The following is a 20,118-nucleotide window of genomic DNA, read 5'->3' on the forward strand; positions in this document are numbered from 1 at the left end:
CACCAAGCTCTGGCCCACCCTCACGTGCCTGAAGGAAGCACTGTGGTCCTCCCGCAACCTGCTGGTAGCGAAAAACGTAGAGACCACCCCCCAGGCAGTGGCCATGGTAGCCACGGAAGCCCTGGGGTGGTACGAAAGGAAGGGGGCCTCGACCCCAGGCGAAGGGTCCCCCACAACACCCTAGGTCCCGGCGGCCACGGCCTGACAGCGCTGCGGCGCCTAGGGCGATGCGCCTAGGGGAGGGATCTCCTCTGGGCCCCAAAGGATGGGACGATGGTCTATTCAGAGGAGCAGGATGAGGTGAGCTTGATAAAGACTCACCCCGCTCCTGTACAAAGGACTGAAGACAGCTTTTTAACAAAGTGGCTTTTTAACATGTTTTTCATGTCTTAAAAATGTTTTACCTTTTTAGATCATTAGTACACATTTTAAATGGCTTCTACAGATTTGATATTTTTACAAGGAAAGTACTTTTACTCATGGTTGTTTTAACTAATTGATTTTAACAACATGTACTTTTTAACAAATTCAAATGTAACTCTCAAATGCTGTGTTTTATGCCTTGTTGCCGTTTTTATGTGTGTAAATGATGTAAAAAATGTATGAGCTGTTTTTAAAGGAATTGTGCCAATAAAACTTTTCCAAAAGAAAAAAAAAAAAAATCAGCCTGTCTTCCAGTCCCAGAGTTGTTTATTTCCTGCTCAGAGGATACCTTCGTCTTTGGAGTTGAAGTTGGGATTTTGCTGTTATTGAAGCCTATGGGGATTGCTGATTTAATTCAAAAATACTCTTATAGTCCTTTTCATTCATAATACCAATACATATGGTTAAAGGTGGATGTAGAGCTAAATATTTTCTTCTTTTTAATGTTGTTATATTTCAGAATTTAAATAAATAAATATAGATATCCTTGAGGTCAGAGCAGAAATCAGGCATCTGCAAAATATCTCTGCTCTTCTCTGGCATACAATAGGTTCATCTTCTAGAGGCATGCAAGGTGACATTTGTTTTCCTCGTCACCTTGAGAGAATGCCCACAACGTCAGGGAGGACTGTTATCGTTGAATGCAGGGAGAGGAGTCCTTATCACCCCTCATTCTATAGGGCCATATCAATGTGTTTTACTCTCTCTCCACATAACCATGTACCTCTCAGACTGGGTAATACACATGTACTACGACAGCCTTCATCTTCTCCTCACTCTGCATTCCCTACTGGCCCAGTGACCATCACCATAGATTACACAGGTTGTCACCTGCACAATGTACTCAGTGATGGATGTCCCTTAAACATATTCATAGTGCAGCCATCTTCAGTACAATTTTATATATATATTTTTAAATGTTTTTAACCTTTATTTAACAGTTACCAAAACACATCCAGACATCCTCTCAGGATCAGACTGACGTCTCAATGGCATGGTCCCTCTAGCCTGTATAGAGTCTATAGACTATTTAAAGCAGACCCTGTCATCATCTATCCGAATCGTAATAGTCACCTTAGATCCAACAAGGTTTCACATGGGTAAACAAGCATGTGGCCAACAGATGCACTAGATGTGGCCTTGGTATGTACCGTACATGTCAGGACAACACAGGCATTAGAGCGATTGTCTTGTATTGAGGTCATACAGGAACTTCCTGTGTGTACGGAATAACTTCCGCTGCTACTGCGGTACTGTGTGTTTGTCATGTCCCACTGAATCAGCCTATAGTGTCAACATATTGAACACGAGGAACTGCAGTGGACTTCTTCTCACAAGGATGTACATACTAAATGTGATATGTGATAAATATGTTAAAAGGGTTACCCGGTAAAGTGTGAATTGGCGTATAAAGAATTGACCAATTACCATGTGTTAAAAAAGTATCAGCTCCTGCTTGGGTTGGTGCTGAAGATGTGTTAATTAGCTATGGTTCGTTTTCTGTGTTAAAACATAAAAAAATCACACTGAATTCACACCGAAGTTGTGGTTATCATATCTTCAATCTGTCATTCGAGGGGGGAAAATGAACTTCTTAAGATTTTATAGACTTGTTTGTTTGTGTTATCAGATCTCTCTTCTGAGAGAGATAGAGATGCTGGTTATGTGTCATTTAATAATGTTCGGTTCGTATCCCACTGTTTTATATTACGCTCCTATAGCAGTGATGCTGTTCAACACTTCTTTATTCTAGCATCTCCTGAGAGTAAAGCCTCTGAGTTCCTCTGTCTAACCAGAATAATGTGCCAGGAAAGATGCCCTCGCTCGGTTTTCTTCTCCCACTCTCTCTGCAGCTGGGGCCAGGCCTGCTAACCCCACAGGGCGCACAAACATCACACAGACACAATTTATAACAATCACCTCTCCCGCTCTCTCTCGCTCCCTGTGCCTGTCCTCACACACACGCACTCTCTCTTTTTCTCTCTGTCTGTTCCTCTCTCTCGCACAATCACACTCACGCACTACCGTTCATATTCCCGGAGTTATCATATTGAGGTTGATACCATCGTACAGTAGACAGTTCCACTGTTTGAGAACACCAAAGTCCTCTGAGAAATATATAGTGTGTGGGTGTACTACTTGGCTCTGTCTGGATTACAAAGCACTTGAGGAGGAACGGAATGATATTGTGAATTTAAATCACAGGGAGCTTTATCGATGGGTCGGTTTAATGTTCAACAGAAAGACAGGGTAGGGTTGGCAGGATAGGAGTGGAGTCTTATTGGGAGCAAACATAAAGACAGTGAGAAATGCTTTCTAATCTTATGAATCTTGACCAGGGACAGCTGTCATATAAACGCAAAGGCACAAGGGGACAGACTACCACTGTTAGCAGCATTATCTGAGCATGAGGAAAGGACATTTGGGCTAAATGTGGGCTATAATTATTGTAATCTGTGGTACAAAACTGGAATGAGTCCTGTGGGAGAAAGGGAGGGTCGATGAGAAAGCGAATGGACATGGAATTGTGTGTTCAACACCAATGCAAAGTTGAAGAAATAAGGATGAAACGGGAGTGATCGAGAAAAGGGGAGGAGGATATGTTCTTTCTTAAAAATATGAGAAATTGAGAAAGAGATTAAGAGAGTGAGGGAGAGAGGGTACATTGATTATATATGCTACGTAGTCCTGGTGTTCTGGACTGGTGTGACCCTCTGCGTCGTGCGGGCTGGCTGTGAGGTCCTGTGTCAGGGGCCCATGGGCAGGTTTGGAGAAGGTCAACAAGACGTACTGCTGCATGGAGGAGCAGCAATCAAATACAATCAAAGTGCTCCATAGACCCAGGCCCTGACAATATGCCATTCACTCAGCTCAACAGTAGACACGCGCACTTACGTACACATTGCTCTCTTTCTTTCTCTTTCTCTTTCTTTCTTGCTCTCTCTCACTCTCTCTCACTCTCTCTCACTCTCTCTCACTCTCTCTCACTCACTCTCACACACACATACAAACAAACCCAGCTTCACCTAAGACATTCTCTGGAGAATCCTCCACAGTACATCCTGTATCATGCACATGGGCAATATGACGTCCCAGACATGTGTCTCCCAATGTGAAGCACAGCCAGCTGGATGACCCAAGGCATCCATGGTGCATTGGCTACAGCACTGGGCCCTGGAAACATGGCCATGTGGCACTCTGCTGATGCTGTTGCTCTCAGAGATGTCTTTACAGGCACAGCACTGCAATATGCATCACTTACTGGATAGTAGGACTGAACCCATACTGCTGAATTCAGCACATACTGTATCAGGATGACCAATCACTACTACCAATTGGTAGGTACATGGTGTCAACTAGGAGTTTAGCAGGTGAATTACTTAAACAACAAACTATAATCCGACTCTTTAACTATGTGGCGCAGTCATGGCCCTCGAGTATGTGAGATTCATGAAGAGCAACAGCGGAAGTTTGCTCAAATTATGTTTCTAAAAGGCCTCTTAATGACAGAGCAAAGGCTAATTAGCATCACTGTTTTGGGCAGAGAAGAGTCACACTAAATTAAGAAAAATGCTAACCATGCCCAGATGCTTGATACACAACGAGAGTTGCCTTTTTTTCAGAGTGAGGCTTTGACTTGATGCCTTTAGAAATATCAGGCTGTATATATATGTATCTCTCTCTCTCTTTTTCTCTCTCACCCTCTCTCTCTCAATCAGATATCATATAAAATAATACAGTTATTATTCAATAGTGTGTGATTTCAATGCATCACTGATCTAGTGATTGATTTTGATGTCTCTACTCTCTGCTCATTTATTTTCCCGGCTGCCGTCTTTTAGATTAAACCAATCTTTACAAACCATCAGCTCAGGGAAAAGAGTCCTGAGAAAGCATTGTGTAAGCAGTCCTGTGAATAATATATAACCATAATGAGTTGCCCTGTAGAATAATCCAATTAACCTACACAGTGATATCACCCTTTATTGCCCTCAGACCTTTCTCTGCATTAACACTGACCTCAGACTTGTTCCAGATCAGTATTAATGGAAGACTGGACTTTATTTTGACACACCACAGACACTGTAGATCTATTACCAGTAGGATAACTTCACCTCTCCTTTCAATTAGGAGGAGAAACCCTCGGGTGGAATTTCCCCCAAATCAATCTATCAATGTATTAATCAATTTAAGAAATCTGTTCATTTATGGTTCTGTAGTGTAAGACACAGCCTGTGGATTCATTATATTTGCATAGCTAGTTCACTCCCAGAGCAACAGGAGAGGAGCAGCAAGTGGTCCCTTGTTTTGATAGCATCGTTGCAATGATGTCAATGTGCCCACTGCAGTGATGGTCCGCGCTGGTTTTCTGGCGGCTCGCGGCTCGCTGGAGGTGTACACGGGCGGCCTCCCATGTGTCCTCCATGCGCCTAAACCAGTCGTCCACCGCAGGAGCTTCGGTCTGACCCTGATGGCACGGTGCCAGAACCGGCTGGTACCCCAATACGCACTGAAAGGGGGAGAGGTTAGTGGAGGAGTGGCTAAGCGAGTTCTGTGCACGAACACCGCCCACTCCCCCGGCCGGTCCTGGCAATAGGACCGCAGAACCTGCCCACATCCTGGTTGACTCTCTCTACCTGCCCGTTACTCTCGGCGTGAAAACCTGAGGTAAGGCTGATCGAGACCCCCAGACGTTCCATGAGCGCCGTCCAAACTCTTGACGTGAACTGGGGACCCCGATCCGACACTATATCCTCAGGCACCCCGTAGTGCTGGAAGACGTGAGTAAACAGGGCTTCTGCAGTCTGTAGGGCCGTAGGAAGACTGGGCAGAGGGAGGAGACAGCAGGACGTAGAGAAACGATCCACAACGACCACGATCGTAGTGTTTCCCTGTGAAAGAGGAAGATTGGTTAGAGAATCCACTGACAGGTGTGACCAAGGTCGTTGTGGAACGGGTAAGGGATGTAGCTTACCTCTGGGCAGGTGTCTCGGAGCCTTACACTGGGCACACACCGAGCAGGAGGAAACATAAACCCTCACGTCCTTTGCCAAGGTGGGCCGCCAGTACATCCCAGTCAAACAGCGCACCGTCCAACCGATCCCCGGATGACCAGAGGAGGGAGATGTGTGGGCCCCCAGATGACTGGCGCTACCAGGCAGGAGGCCGGGAGTATGGGAGTCTGATCCATGGGCCGCTCCTCTATGTCATAGGAATGGACTCTGCCCAGTCTTCCTACAGCACAACAGACTGCAGAAGCCCTGTTTACTCACAGTGCATTTGCTGGATGTACTCCAGGTTGCGGTGGTCAGTCCAGATGAGGAAAGGGTGTTTAGCCCCCTCAAGCCAATGCCTCCATGCCTTCAACGCTTTAACCACAGCCAACAACACACGGTCCCCCACATCAAGACCCCCTAAATTCTATAAGCATATTGATTGTGCTACAAGGGCTGGTAAAACCCTGGATCATTGTTATTCTAACTTCTGCGACACATATAAGGCCCTCCCCCGACCTCCTTTCGGAAAAGCTGACCACGACTCCATTTTGTTGCTCCCTGCCTATAGACAGAAACTAAAACAGGAAGCTCCCGTGCTCAGGTCTGTTCAATGCTGGTCCGATCAATCTGATTCCACGCTTCAAGATTGCTTCGATCACGTGGAGTGGGATATGTTCCGCATTGCAACAAACAACAACATTGACGAATACGCTGATTCGGTGAGCGAGTTTATTAGCAAGTGCATCGGCGATGTCGTACCCACAGCAACTATTAGAACATTCCCAAACCAGAAACTGTGGATTGATGGCAGCATTCACGCAAAACTGAAAGCGCGAACCACTGCTTTTAACCAGGGCAAGGTGACCGGAAACATGACCGAATACAAACAGTGTAGCTATTCCCTCCGCAAGGCAATCAAACAAGCTAAGCGTTAGTGTAGACACAAAGTAGAGTCGCAATTCAACGGCTCAGACACAAGAGGTATGTGGCAGGGTCTACAGTCAATCACGGATTACAAAAAGAAAACCAGCCCCGTCGCGGACCAGGATGTCTTGCTCCCAGACAGACTAAACAACTTCTTTGCTCGCTTTGAGGACAATACAGCGGGCCACTGACACGGCCCGCTACCAAAACCTGCGGACTCTCCTTCACTGCAGCCGGCGTGAGTAAAACATTTAAACGTGTTAACCCTCGCAAGGCTGCAGGCCCAGACGGCATCCCCAGCCGCGTCCTCAGAGCATGCGCAGGCCAGCTGGCTGGTGTGTTTACAGACATATTCAATTAATCCTTACCCCAGTCTGCTGTTCCCACATGCTTTAAGAGGGAAAATGGATTGAATAAAATTAAAATCCTCAGCAATCTACACACCATACCCGATAATGACAAAGCAAAACAAAAATACCTTATTTACATAAGTATTCAGACCCTTTGCTATCAGACTCAAATTTAAGCTCAGGTGCATCCTGTTTCCATTGATCATCCCTGAGATGTTTCTACAACTTGATTAGAGTCCACCTGTGGTAAATTCATTTAATTGAACATGATTTGAAAAGTCACACATCTGTCTATATAAGGTCCTACAGTTGACAGTGCATGCCAGAGCAAAAACCAAGCCATGAGGTCGAAGGAATTGTCCGTAGAGCTCCAAAACAGGCTTGTGTCAAGGCACAGATCTGGGGAAGGGTACCAAAAAATGTCTGCAGCATTGAAGGTCCCCAAGAACACAGTGGCCTCCATCATTTTTAAATGGAAGAAGTTTGGAACCACCAAGACTCTTCCTAAGGCTGGCCACCTACCCAAACTGAGCAGTCAGGGGAGAAGGGCCTTGGTCAGGGAGGTGACCAAGAACCCAAATGGTCACTCTGACAGAGCTCTAGAGTTCCTCTGTGGAGATGGGAGAACCCTCCAGAAGTACAATCTCTGCAGATCTCTGCAGCACTCCACCAGTCTGGAAGAAACCTGGCACCATCCCTACGGTGAAGCATGGTGGTGGCAGCATCATGCTGTGCAGATGTTTTTCAGTGGCAGGGACTGGGAGACTAGTCAGGATCGAGGCAAAGATGAACGGAGCAAAATACAGAGAGATCCTTGATGAAAACCTGCTCCAGAGCGCTCAGGACCCCAGACTGGGGCGATGGTTCACCTTCCATCAGGACAACGACCCTAAGCACACAGCTAAGACAACGCAGGAGTGGCTTCGGGACAAGTCTCTGAATGACCTTGAGTGGCCCAGTCAGAGCCCAAACTTGAACCCGATTGAACATCTCTGAAGGGACCTGAAAATAGCTGTGCAGCAACTTTCCCCATCCAACCTGACAGAGCTTGAGAGGATCTGCAGAGAAGATTGAGAGAAACTCAACAAATACAGGTGTGCCAAGCTTGTAGTGTCATACCCAAGAAGACTCAAGGCTGTAATCGCTGCCAAAGGTGCTTAAGCAAAGTACTGAGTAAAGGGTCTGAATACTTATGTAAATGTAATATTTCATTTTTTTCTTCTTTAAAAAAAAAACTGTTTTTGCTTTGTCATTATGGGATATTGTGTGTAGCTTGATGAGGGGGAAAAAACAATTGAATCAATTTTAGAAAAAGGCTGTAACCTAACAAATGTGGAAAAAGTCAACGTATCTGAATACTTTCCGAAGGCACTGTATGCCAACACATAAACAGCGTAGACTACTCTGCCAGATCTTCAAATCAACACACAATGCTCACTGTGGATTAAAAGATTAACATTGATTGTGATCAACACAAATATTTTATAACCTCAATTATGGCAGGAATTCCTCAGCAGGGAAGAGATGAATAGAGACTAATACGATTAGCATTTAGACAACGGCCTCCTCATAAATAAATTGATTAGATTTCTTGTCTCCTGTTGATGGCCCCCAAAAAGATTTTCAGATGCCAAATGTGGCAAAGATAACACGGCAGCTTATATTATCTCGGCCTGCACTTGGATATCGAATCTGTCTGTGTGACTATATGTGTGGTGTTATTTGAGTACATCTGATTTATGTTGTGTGCGCTTATTTTGGTTTCCCTCTAGTTCTGTTGAAAAGGGTGAAGGGGATTTGAGATGAGCCACTAATGGCTGAAGTTTCTGCCTCCTGAGCTGACATGAAAGAGTTCCACCCCGTGTATTTAAAAATTCTAACGGGTTGAGGATTAAATATTAAACACTGCAGACTTGAGAATCTATTCCTCCGCTGAGGAATGAAAATCTTGGGAGTGTTCCTGACCTGCGGTCCACAGAGAGGTATGTGTGTGATGAGAAATATCAGCTTACATGTTTCTCTCCATAGGGTCATGGAGGCAACGTCTCACATTGACATTGCCACAAAGGGTTTGAATGTGTTTTTTCCCCCTCTACTTTCTCTAATTCTCTCACCACTCTCTTCTCTCTATCACCTCCCTCTTCCCCCTCTTCCTCCCTCTTTTATTCCATTCGTCCCTGCTTTCTCTTTTCTGTGGCTGGGCCCCACCTGTGGTCTGTGAACTGTGCAGTGAGCTCGAACCAGAGCAGTGCCCATGAGTACCCAGACTGCCGTGATGGGGGCAGCGAGGCCAGCCTGCTGGTGTCACCGCTGGTGGTGGCTGGCATCGTCATCGGCCTGGTGCTCTTCCTGTCCTGCGTTACCATCATCGTGGGCAGCCTGCGCAAAGACAGCCGTCTGCGCAACCCCCACCTGCGGGCCAGCTATGGTGAGTTACAGAGAGTTGTCCATCGATGAGGCCAGTAGGTGCGTTCATTTATAAGATTTAGGTTATCCGTTTTCAGTTGCAAGTGGTTTCATAGGTCTTATTTACAAATCCCTGGGACAAAATGTATGGCCATGAATGTTTTATGCTACTTTTCCCAGAGCTGAATCAGTAGAAGATATCCAGTTCAGTCTTCCAATGAACACATTTCACCCTCATGGCATTAATATGCCACATTTGGCATTCTCCAGAGCTGGCATTTAAACCAACCAGTGCTCTTCTCCTGAAACCTCATCTAAAGGGACCACACTCTGCCTGTGGGGTTGATAACGGAATGGGAAAATAACAAAATATTGCACCAAACTGAATCGCACACACACACATAGCCAAAGCCATGTCTGTGGAAGGCCACTTGGCCCAATGGACTGGGTCCCATTGTCAGTCCACACAGAGACGGCACAAAAAGCTCAAAGAGCATCCTTTGTGTTAGGACGCCGCCCCATTCTCCCTCTGCCTGGCCAAAGGCTGATATACCCAGATTATATCACACTGGCTTCAATCACAGCCCCTCTATCTTCAAGGAGCCACATGCCCTTAGCCTTATGTTTCATAACAGATTCCGACTGCTCCAGTGTAATAACAGTGCAGATAGATTGCAAAAAATAAATATTTACTGTAGATCTGCTTATTCAGTTCAATGTAGGATCCCTAAACCATGAGATATATAATTCAGTTGAACTGAGCACAGAGCATGTTTACAATCCTGACTGTGTGCTGTAGTTCACTGAGAAAAAAAAAGCTAGTGTGTTCGTTAGTGTTGTATTAGACTGCCCTGCCTCTCCACAGCTCCGGATGGCTTTTCGTACGGCGGCTCCATCGGGGAGCTGAGGTCGACGTGTGTCGAGGAGTTCCCTCCAGCGTTTGACTTTGACTCCTACGTGGAGACTCTATCACAAGTCAATGTGATGTATCCAGACTCCCCGCCTCAGTAAGTCATTTAACTCTACTGTACCACACAAATGGCATTACGATTCTATTCATTCCTTTGGTCACCATTATGGCTAGATAAAGGGAATTCTTTTGATGGTGTATTTGATGTTATCTTTATACGTTGTGAAAAATGATGGATGAGTAATGATCATAATCACCACTATGGAGGGTTACCTCTGGGTGATCCCCAGGGTGCGTGTGTGTACGTGTGTTTTAGGATCTGACTATGATAATGAAGCAGGACCATTGTGAAGGGACAAGGTAATGGAATGGAGGGATGGGCTGAGGAATGGAGAGCTGTAGTAAGGAGTAGATGTGAGAAGTTGTTAAGAGCTCTCTAATCAATCTGAAGATCACATTATCATCCACCATAGTGGAGAGCCATAGTTACTATGGTGGGCTTTCTGTACCTAGTGCACTCTTATGGTTATATGATTGAAATGTAAAGGGTTTTGGAATATATAAAATATGTATTTTATTTGCATTCCAGTTTCCATGCGATAACTGTGGTTCCCTAGTAGAGCACAGTGCTTGCAATGCCAGGATAGTGGGTTCAATTCCTGGGACCATCCGTATGTAAAATGTATGTTCACATGACTCAGTCACTCTGGATAAAAGCGTCTGCTAAATGATAATGTATATATCATAACTGCTGTAAGCCATGCTCACCTTATCAGCAGCAAACAGTTGTGGGGACTAGGGATTGTGCTTGAAGATGCTTTTGAAAGCCTTTTTAGTTTCAATTTGCCAAGATGGCTGTCCTCTACCCTTCTAGTGTGGTCTTTGAAGACCTACAGTAAGAAAGACAGAAAGAGTAGGAGAGATTTGAGAAAGAGAGGAAGAGAAAGAGAGGGAAAAGAAGACTCCATTTACACACCAGCCTTACAATTCAGTTCTCCTGCATGCGTGATGAGTTAGGTCAGGCCTCGGTAACCTCTCTGAGGTTGAGTTGAACCATGCTGTTGTGTCAAGTCGTTCATTAGAGCACTGTTGCACAGCTCAACTCTTTCATGGCTGGGTGCTCCGCCTCAACTCTAAACTCACCGCCCGGTGCACAGCCTGCTTCGCTCCCTGAACAAGCTTCTGGTGCTGCTGGTAAATGCCACTGCTTTGCGGTGAAAGACACCCGGTGTGTTTGATCTAAATGACAGCCCAGCTAATTGGCGTCTTTAATAATTCAGCCGTATTCCTCTCGCTTGCAGTTTGGTCTGCCATCCTTTCAAAAGACACTTGTGATGATGCCAGCTGATAAAAGAAGGTTAAAGAAATGAGAGTCTAGAATACATTGATTGTAATATATGGCACAATAAACACTGTTTCTCACTACCTCTCTCAATGAGAGGAGAGGATCGCCTTAGGTTTGTGTAACCAAATGGAAGCAAGCTCAACCTGAGAACCAGTCTTGACAGTTGGTTTAAATATTACTTGACAGATAGAACTCAATGTGTCGGGGGTACTGATGGTGTTAAATCAGGTTTTCTGGACATACGAAAGGTGTCCCGCAGGGATGAATTCTGGGTCCTGTACTTTTTCTGTTTACATTAATAATATTGACTTGTCTGTAAAATAAAATAACTTGCACTTGTATGCCAATGATACTGTTGTGTATGCTATTGCCCCACGGTTGACCAGGCTCTATCTGAACTACAGTCTACCTTCATTGTATTACAATAACTTTATGAAATGAGTATTGAATGCAGGTAAAACTAAGTAAATGTTGTTCTCTAGGGTGCATAAAAACAATTCTGATGATTTAAACATATGTACTTTCGATGGTGTCAAGTGTTGATCGTGTCCCTGCTTACAAATATCTGGGCATTTTAATAGATGAAAAGCTGTCTTTTAAAAGTATATTGATGACTTAGTTAAGAAACTGAGAATAAAGATGGGCTTTTTCAAGTATATTCAATGTGCGGGACAAAATTGAGGCTATGATTAAGAAGTTGGAGCTCCTCTCTATCTGTATTAACAAGGACAACACACAGGTCTTTCCATCATTGTATGATTTTTTTTGTGCATGTGAGCTCAAGCTTACGGACAATGTCAAATGTGATATAGCGAAGCACCTCAGTGAGTTGGGTGCACAATTACGCAGGTACTTTCCCGAAAATGGATGACACAAACAACTGGATTCGTTATCCTTTTCATGCCCTGCCTCCAGTCCACTTACCGATATCTGAACAAGCGGTTCTGTGAAAATTGAATTTATTCAGAAGCCACTGCCAGATATCTGGATTGGGCTGCGCTCAGAGTATCCTGCCTTGGCAAATCGCGCTGTTAAGACACTGATGCCCTTTGCAACCATGTACAGTTTTAGTACTCATCACTGCATTCTCTAACCAGAAAGTTGGTTGGCTCTTTGATGTCCCGTAGGTTGATACATTGCTATGTTTTCATATATAAAGCCCTTTCACAAAATCTCCCACTGTACCTAACATGATTACTAAACTTTAGACACCCGGTCTCAGGGATGGCTAACTCTGGAAATTCCTTTGGTCTCTATTGAGTTAGATAAATCAGCTTTTAGTTTTCTTGCACCTTATAGGTAGAACAATCTACCAAATGTTCTTAAATTTGATGTTTTGGTGCCTCTAGGGCAATTTAGAAAGCTGATTGAGGACCGTACTACTGATGAATGTGTTTTTCTTTCTACTTGCATATTGGATTTATATTTTGATGTGTGTATTTTCTGTCATTTCTGTAATTCAGGGCTCATTTGTAAAAGAGACCTTGGTCTCAGTATGACTCCCTGATAAAATAAAGATAAAATACCAAATAAAATAAACAAAAGGTTGTTACCTCACAGAGAGAGGGTAGGCTACGAAGCAGTTCTTTATTCCCTGTTTAGGTTCAGTGTGCTAGAGTCTAGTTAATGCACTCTTTCCTCACTGTGGTTGGATTACATAGGAGGAGGAGGAGGCTTAATCCTGGCAGTCCTCTAAACCTCCACAGGCTCAATCTGCAGGTCTAGACATCCTGCCAGCCTCCACCACATCATCTCCACTCTGATCCCTGGCTGACACTACACCTGCTTACTGACTACTGGGCTGTGATTACATCCTAAACTGCTCCTGATGATTTCACTATCTTGGAATGACCCCATGTATTTCAGAATGAAGATAGAAAACAAACCTGAGAGGAAATGCAACCTTTCTATAACTATTGTAGATGGACAGACTACTCTGTGGGTTTGGTTTGAAGCCACCCACCTTTCCCTCCCCTCCCTCAGGTATAAAGAAGAGATAAGATAATTAGGTGGGTGCTTACTTTTGTCCTATTTCACACATGTGAATTGGAAATACATTTGTTTCATATCACACTTAAACACCCTCGGAGAGTGGGGTCAGAGCACAGGTCAGTCATTATTGACCGGAACCCTTATTTTTTAACATTTTATTTAACCAGGAAGGGCTCATTGAGATTTAAAATATATTTTTCAAGAGTGTCCTGGCCAAGATAGGCAGCACCAAGTCATTACAAAAATTACAAACAACATGAAAAACAAATCTAGTAAAAAGTCAAAAGTAATCTAGTAAAAACCATAGAATTCACAAGAGTATAACAAAATTAAAAACAGCAAATTAAAAACATTGACAGGTCAGGGAATCAGCCTCAAGATCATTCATCAGTGATTTAGAAACACCAATCGGGACAAGTTCTTCCAGTTTAAAAGTATTTTGTAAGGCGTTCCAAGAAGATGGCGCAGAGTACATAAAAGCCCTTTTACCAAATTCAGTTCGGACATTTGGAACAGTTAGCAGGATAAAGTCCAGCGAACGAAGAGAGTACCCACCACATTTCTGAACAATAAAAATGCCCAAATAAAAAGGTAGTAAACCCAAAATGGCTTTGTAAATAAAAGTATACCAGTGCCTGAGCCTACGAGTGACTAGAGAAGGCCAGCCAACCCTGGTATACAAAGTGCAGTGGTGCGTAAGGGTTTTGCAGTTTAAAATAAATTGCCATGGTAAAGGGTGTCAATAGGGTGTCATGATCTCAAACACTGCGGAATGCGGAAGCATTCATAAATAAAATATCCCTATAGTCTAGTAAAGGCATAAATGTAGCTGATACTAGCCTCCTTCTGGCTTCAAAAGAAAAACAGGCCTTATTCCTAAAATAGAATCCCAATTTCAGCTTCAATTTTTGACCCTGAAACAATTAGGGTTAAGTGCCTTGCTCAAGGACACATAGATAGATTTTTTACCTTGTCGGCTACTGGCCCAACACTCCTAAATGCTAGGCTACCTGCCACCCAGGACTCCAGGTGTGTGTGTGTGCGTGTGCGTGTGTGCGTGGTTTGTTTATCCGGCTCAATTCTGCCTGCTTGCCCTTCAAGGTTTGTTTCACAGAGTCACAATGTTATTTGCATTTATATGACAGTTCCATTAGTGTGGCGGCCCCTGTGTACGGCCCTGTAAGGGGCCTCTAAAGAGGGTGAAATTACCTCTCCCTCCAGAGGAGCCATCTGAAACATCAGGCCCTTTCCTGTTCAACAACAAATTATGAAAAATATGGAATATAACATGCCATAGACAGGGCTATTAATGTCACTGAATAGTGTGTAAGTCAGTTTGGCGTTATATCAATCTGCTCAATTTCTGTATAGATAGTAATGTCCTGCCTAATTTATTCACTGGCCTTTTCCATCAGATAAACCTGTAGGTTACATACAGTATGTAAATGTAGGCTAAAGCCCCATTTATAACTGCTAAAGCCCCATTTATAACATTCGTCTTTTGTCCTGATCTTGTCCACATTCTGATTGTGCCCACATTTTTAGACAGGTGTAGAAGATTAAAAGACGGATTGTGATCAGGTCTTCCTGACCAACTCCGGAGATAGTCAGGCACGCATTGTGTCTCGATATCTTAGTGTAGACGGATCTGGACAGTGAAATCATTTAAATCACCATTATCCTGCCTTCTAAAATCATCAGTCAGGTGGCAACATTGACTGATGATATCAATGTGTCTTAAAATCAATAAATACATTTTTTTTTTTTATAACATCTGTCAAATAATTTGCATACAGGGAGGGACCAAGAAATCTGGTCAGAATTTGGACACAGTGGATGGATAAGAGACATTTAAATACCATGTGTAGATGTATATCTGAAAATGTGCGCACAGTCAGAATGTGGACAAGATCAGGACACAGGATGCATGTTAGCGCCAGGTATAAACAAGGCTTACAAGAGAGAGATTGAGTGGGCACGAGTGAGAGGAAGTGGAAGAGGAGGTTTAGCCAATCGTGTCTCTTCACATGAAAAACACAAGTCTTTGTTCTGCGCTATATGCCAACACCTGGTTGTTGATAGCTTGTCCTTTAATGAGACAGATATGCTAATGATCAACAGATTGTCAAAAACGGTATTGATCTTTGTAGTGTCACAGCTACATCTAAGGAAGTCCTATGCTAACACAACTTATTTGATGATAAGACCAGACAGGATTACTAGCTTCTTATTGGCAAATTGTCAAGTAGTGCTTTCAAGCCTTTAGAGAGCTTGTGCTATTATTGGTTTGGATGTTAGGCTCCACTGTCAGTTGGGTTTAGTGGTGTTGGTGGTGGTGGGCTTGATTGTTGATGCTGAACAAGCCACTCTGTCAATGCCTCTGCCTCTCATAGCCTCCATCCATCTCTGCTATGCTGTGGAGGGAGGGAGGGAAATCACTCCTCATATTAACAGATGTATGATTCCTGTCTGAGGCCTAATGTGCTTTTATCACTCCCAAACTACGTCTTCTCAAGCTACGTATTCTTCATTGCTGTTCCAATTAACGTGGGAAACATCAACCACACCACAGGAATGTTTTCTTATGCCTGAATTTAGGCTAAGATGTGTCAAAGATTGAGGTAGATTTAGATCATGAAGAATATCCAGTGCAAAATAGAAATATCTAAATATGTTGGCTGAGGAACCAGTGCATTGGAGAGGATAAGAGAGAGAGTGTGTTTTGTAGTGTACATTGTGGGCATAGTCAGGGATAGGAGGCAGCGGAGTGGAGTGGATGGATGAAGGGAAAGGCATGTGATGCTGGGCAGTGCTGCCATTGCCACAGATGGCTGAGGGAAACTACAGAGCTTACACCACCTAGATCAGCAGCTCACCTGTGGAGCCTGTGAAGGAACTTGCTTCCGCAGAGAGAGAACTGGGCACAACCCAGCACAAATACACACGCACACCACACTGTTCTATTATTTACATACAGTAACAGTCAAAGGTTTGGACACACCTACTCATTCCAGGGTTTTTCTTTATTTTTACTATTTTCTATATTGTAGAAAAAAACTATGAAATAACACATGGAATCAAGTAGTAACCAAAAAAGTGTGAAACAAATCAATATATATTTTATATTTGAGATTCTTCAAAGTAGCCACCCTTTGCCTTGATGACAGCTTTGCACACTCTTGGCATTCTCTCAACCAGCTTCCTGAGGTAGTCACCTGGAATGCATTTCAATTAACAGGTGAGCCTTGTTAAAAGTTAATTTGTGGAATGTCTTAACATCTTAATATATTTGAGCCAATCAGTTGTGTTGGGTTGGTATACAGAAGATAACCCTATTTGGTAAAAGACCAAGTCCATATTATGGCAAGAACAGCTAAAATAAGCAAAGAGAAATACAATCCATCATTACTGTAAGACATGAAGGTCAGTCAATACGGAAAATTTAAAGAACTCAGTCCTTCATGGTCAAATTGCTGCAAAGAAACCACTGCTAAAGGACCCCAATAAAAAGAAGAGACTTGCTTGGGCCAAGAAATACGAGCAATGGACATAAGACCGGTGGAAATCTGTCCTTTGGTCTGATGAGTCCAAATATGAGATTTTAGGTTCCAGTCTTTGTGAGACGCAGAGTAGGTGAGCGGATGATCTCTACATGTGTGGTTCCCACCGTGAAGCATGGAGGAGGAGGTGTGATGTTTCTGGGTGCTTTGCTGGTGACACTGTTAGTGATTTATTTAGTATTCAAGGCATACTTAACCAGCATGGCTTTTTCAACAGGACAATAACCATTTTCTACAGGACAATAACCAAAATCAAGAAGGAGAGTGATGGAGTGTTGCATCAGATGACCTGGCCTCCACAATCACCTGACCTCAACGCAATTGAGATGGTTTGGGATGAGTTGGACGGCAGAGTGAAGGAAAAGCAGCCAACAAGTGCTCAGCATATGTGGGAACCCCTTCAAGAGTGTTGGAAAAGCATTCCAGGTGAAGCTGGTTGAGAGAATGCCAAGAGTGTGCAAAGCTGTCATCAAGGCAAAGGGTGGCTACTTTGAAGAATCTCAAATATAAATCACTTTTTTGGTTACTACATGATTCCATGTGTTAATTCATAGTTTTGATGTCTTCACTATTATTCTACAATGTAGAAAATAGTAGAAATAAAGAAAACCCCTTGAATGAGTAGGTGTGTCCAAACTTTGGACTGGTACTGTATACACTGAGTGTATAAAACAATAAGAACACAGCTTCAATTTGTCAGAGCATAGATTCTACAAGGTGTCGAAAGCGTTCCACAGGGATGCTGGCGGATGTTGACTATAATGCTTCCCACAGTTGTGTCAAGTTGGCTGGATGTCCTTTGGATGGTGGACCATTCTTGATTCACATGGGAAACTGTTGAGAGTGAAAATAGCAGCGTTGAAGTTCTTGGCACAAACCGGTGCACCTACTACCATACCCCGTTGAAAGGTTCTTAAATATTTTGTCTGGCCCATTCACCCTCTGAATGGCATACATACACAATCCATGTCTCAATTGTCTCAAAGCTTAAAAATACTTCTTTAACCTGTCTCCTCCCCTTCATCTACACTGATTGAAGTGGATTTAACAAGTGACATCAATAAGGGATCATAGCTTTCACCTGGTCAGTCTATGTCATGGAAAGAGCAGGGGTTCTTAATGTTTTGTACACTGAGTGTATTCTAATTTAAACACACACGCATGAATTCACACACATGCAAAAACTCACACTAACATCTACAGGTATATGCACAATAAGGTATGCACAGCACATTCATAACCACACACTGTTGCTCTTGCACGTAGCTCTACAGTCATGGGCCTCTGACAGAGCCAGGGAGCTGAAAGAGTGAGCTCCCTGTGCCAGCCCTGCAGTGCAGTGGACAGCCTGGGCCATATGCTCCAGTCAGTGCTGTCATCCCTCTAGAGCTATAGGCCGGAAGCCAGAGGTCCTCCTCTAGTGACCCACACCTCTCCTTGGGCTTTGGAGTACATTGTATACCTATAAAGATGTATACAGCCCTTTACGTCCAACTTTTTGACAGCCTAACGCACCTGCATTCATGTATCATAGTTGTGAACGCCTCTCTAGGCGTTGGAATGTAACACATTCTGTGTCATATGCGCCACAGGTGTTTCTGGAGAAGTCCCATGGTTCTCCACACTCTAGTTTCATCCTATGACAAATTATGCTCAATTATACAACAGTGCTCAGGGAAATTAATGTGTATGCAAACATACCTTTACCTAATTTAGCAGAGAGACTTAAAGGAGCAATTAGGATTTAGTGCCTTGCTGAAGGGCACATCAACAGATTTTCACCTAGTCAGCTCAGGGATTCAAACCAGTGAACTTTCGATTACTGGGCCAATGCTCATAACCGCTACACTACCTACCACCCCATACAGCATGTAGATGATTGAAAACAGCAGTAGACTGCAGGCAGGATTGATTAGACAATCTAAACAGGGCTAGGCTGTAGCAGTGTTATATCTGATTTGGCTAGCTAACCATTAATTATTTTTAGGATGCAACACCTTGTCTTAGCATCCTAGGGGACTTATAGTTCCCATAAGGGGGGTGACTGCAACGTGCAAAGTATTCTCACCCGAGTCAGAGAGGGGATTCTCAGCTTGGTGTAACACTCACGAAACCCTGGCATGAAAACAGCTAGGCCCTCAGGTGTCCACGGCGCTACCATACCTGGCAAAGAAATTCTGGAGTGACTCTCGACAAACGTCTGTATCAGCGTGTTTATTTAGAGCGAAAAATCCCTATTTTCAATGTTTATGTGGTGCTGGTAGTTTATTGCACCCTGAAGGGATTAATAACATTGCTGAGCTGTGTGATGAATATCAGACACACGTAAACAAACACACACTTCTGCAAGCTGAGACTCTCACCCTCTTTCCTGGATCAGCATGATCATAATTTATTCATAAAAACGAGTAGGAAAAAACCCAGCTGAAAGTATCCAGGGCAACAGCTGATAACTTTACATTCCTTCTGACTAGAGCTGACTAACAATATGGGTTAGAAAAGTTAAGAGGTATGTGGGTATTATGTACAGTATTTAGTGCAGCGTTTCCCAAACTAGGGGTCGCAGCCTCATGTGGGGTCACCTGATTTGAAAATGGGGTTGCGAGATTAACTGGGGGGGGGGGAGCTCTTGGTTCATAGAACCACGGTTAAGTAAGTAACCTCCGGTAGCCGTTATATGCGGTTGTAATAAACAGAGCGGTTTCTGTTTTCTTCCTACAAATGTCGTTCTATCTTTAGAACGGTTTAAACTACAAAATATTATGACCCCACCCCATCACCTCTACGATGCCCACAAGCTACGCTGGTCTCAATAGGACAGAGTGGACAAGACCAGGCACTAAATCAGACAGAGGTGGGAAAAACAGTATCAATGATTATGTTATTTTCTACACAGAAGATCAGACAACATTATTGCCTGATGATCTTCTGAATTTCTCAATACGTTTTTGATGTCACTTCAAACCATACTTCCTTCAGATTGAAATACTGTCATAAATAGTGTCATACTGATTTGTAATAGACTGTCATAGTCCTAATTAAAAAGGTAAACATTAGCTGTTGATTCCATCACTTTTTTTACATGGTGGTGTCGCAGCCCCAAAATGTTGGGGAACTCCTGATGTAGTGCTTTTGAAGGGCCCCCGTGCTCGACAGTGATTACTAGCAAAACAAATCCTTCTCTACCCACAACATCAGGATACTCCAAGTA

The 20,118-nt window shown here is 43.6% G+C and overlaps 1 protein-coding gene across 1 annotated transcript in view; it reads left to right on the top strand.

Annotated features, from left to right (window-relative positions):
• The window catches only part of LOC109874385 (protein BEAN1), a 44,333-nt gene that overhangs the window by 17,661 nt on the left and 6,554 nt on the right, over nucleotides 1-20,118 (top strand). The window contains exons 4-5 of the mRNA XM_020466272.2: nucleotides 8,925-9,122; nucleotides 9,966-10,107. Of these exons, the coding sequence (XP_020321861.1) occupies nucleotides 8,925-9,122; nucleotides 9,966-10,107 (340 nt within the window). The remainder of the gene's footprint in view (nucleotides 1-8,924; nucleotides 9,123-9,965; nucleotides 10,108-20,118) is intronic.

Source organism: Oncorhynchus kisutch, linkage group LG3 (genome assembly GCF_002021735.2).
Source record: "Oncorhynchus kisutch isolate 150728-3 linkage group LG3, Okis_V2, whole genome shotgun sequence".
Classification (NCBI taxonomy): Eukaryota; Metazoa; Chordata; class Actinopteri; order Salmoniformes; family Salmonidae; genus Oncorhynchus; species Oncorhynchus kisutch.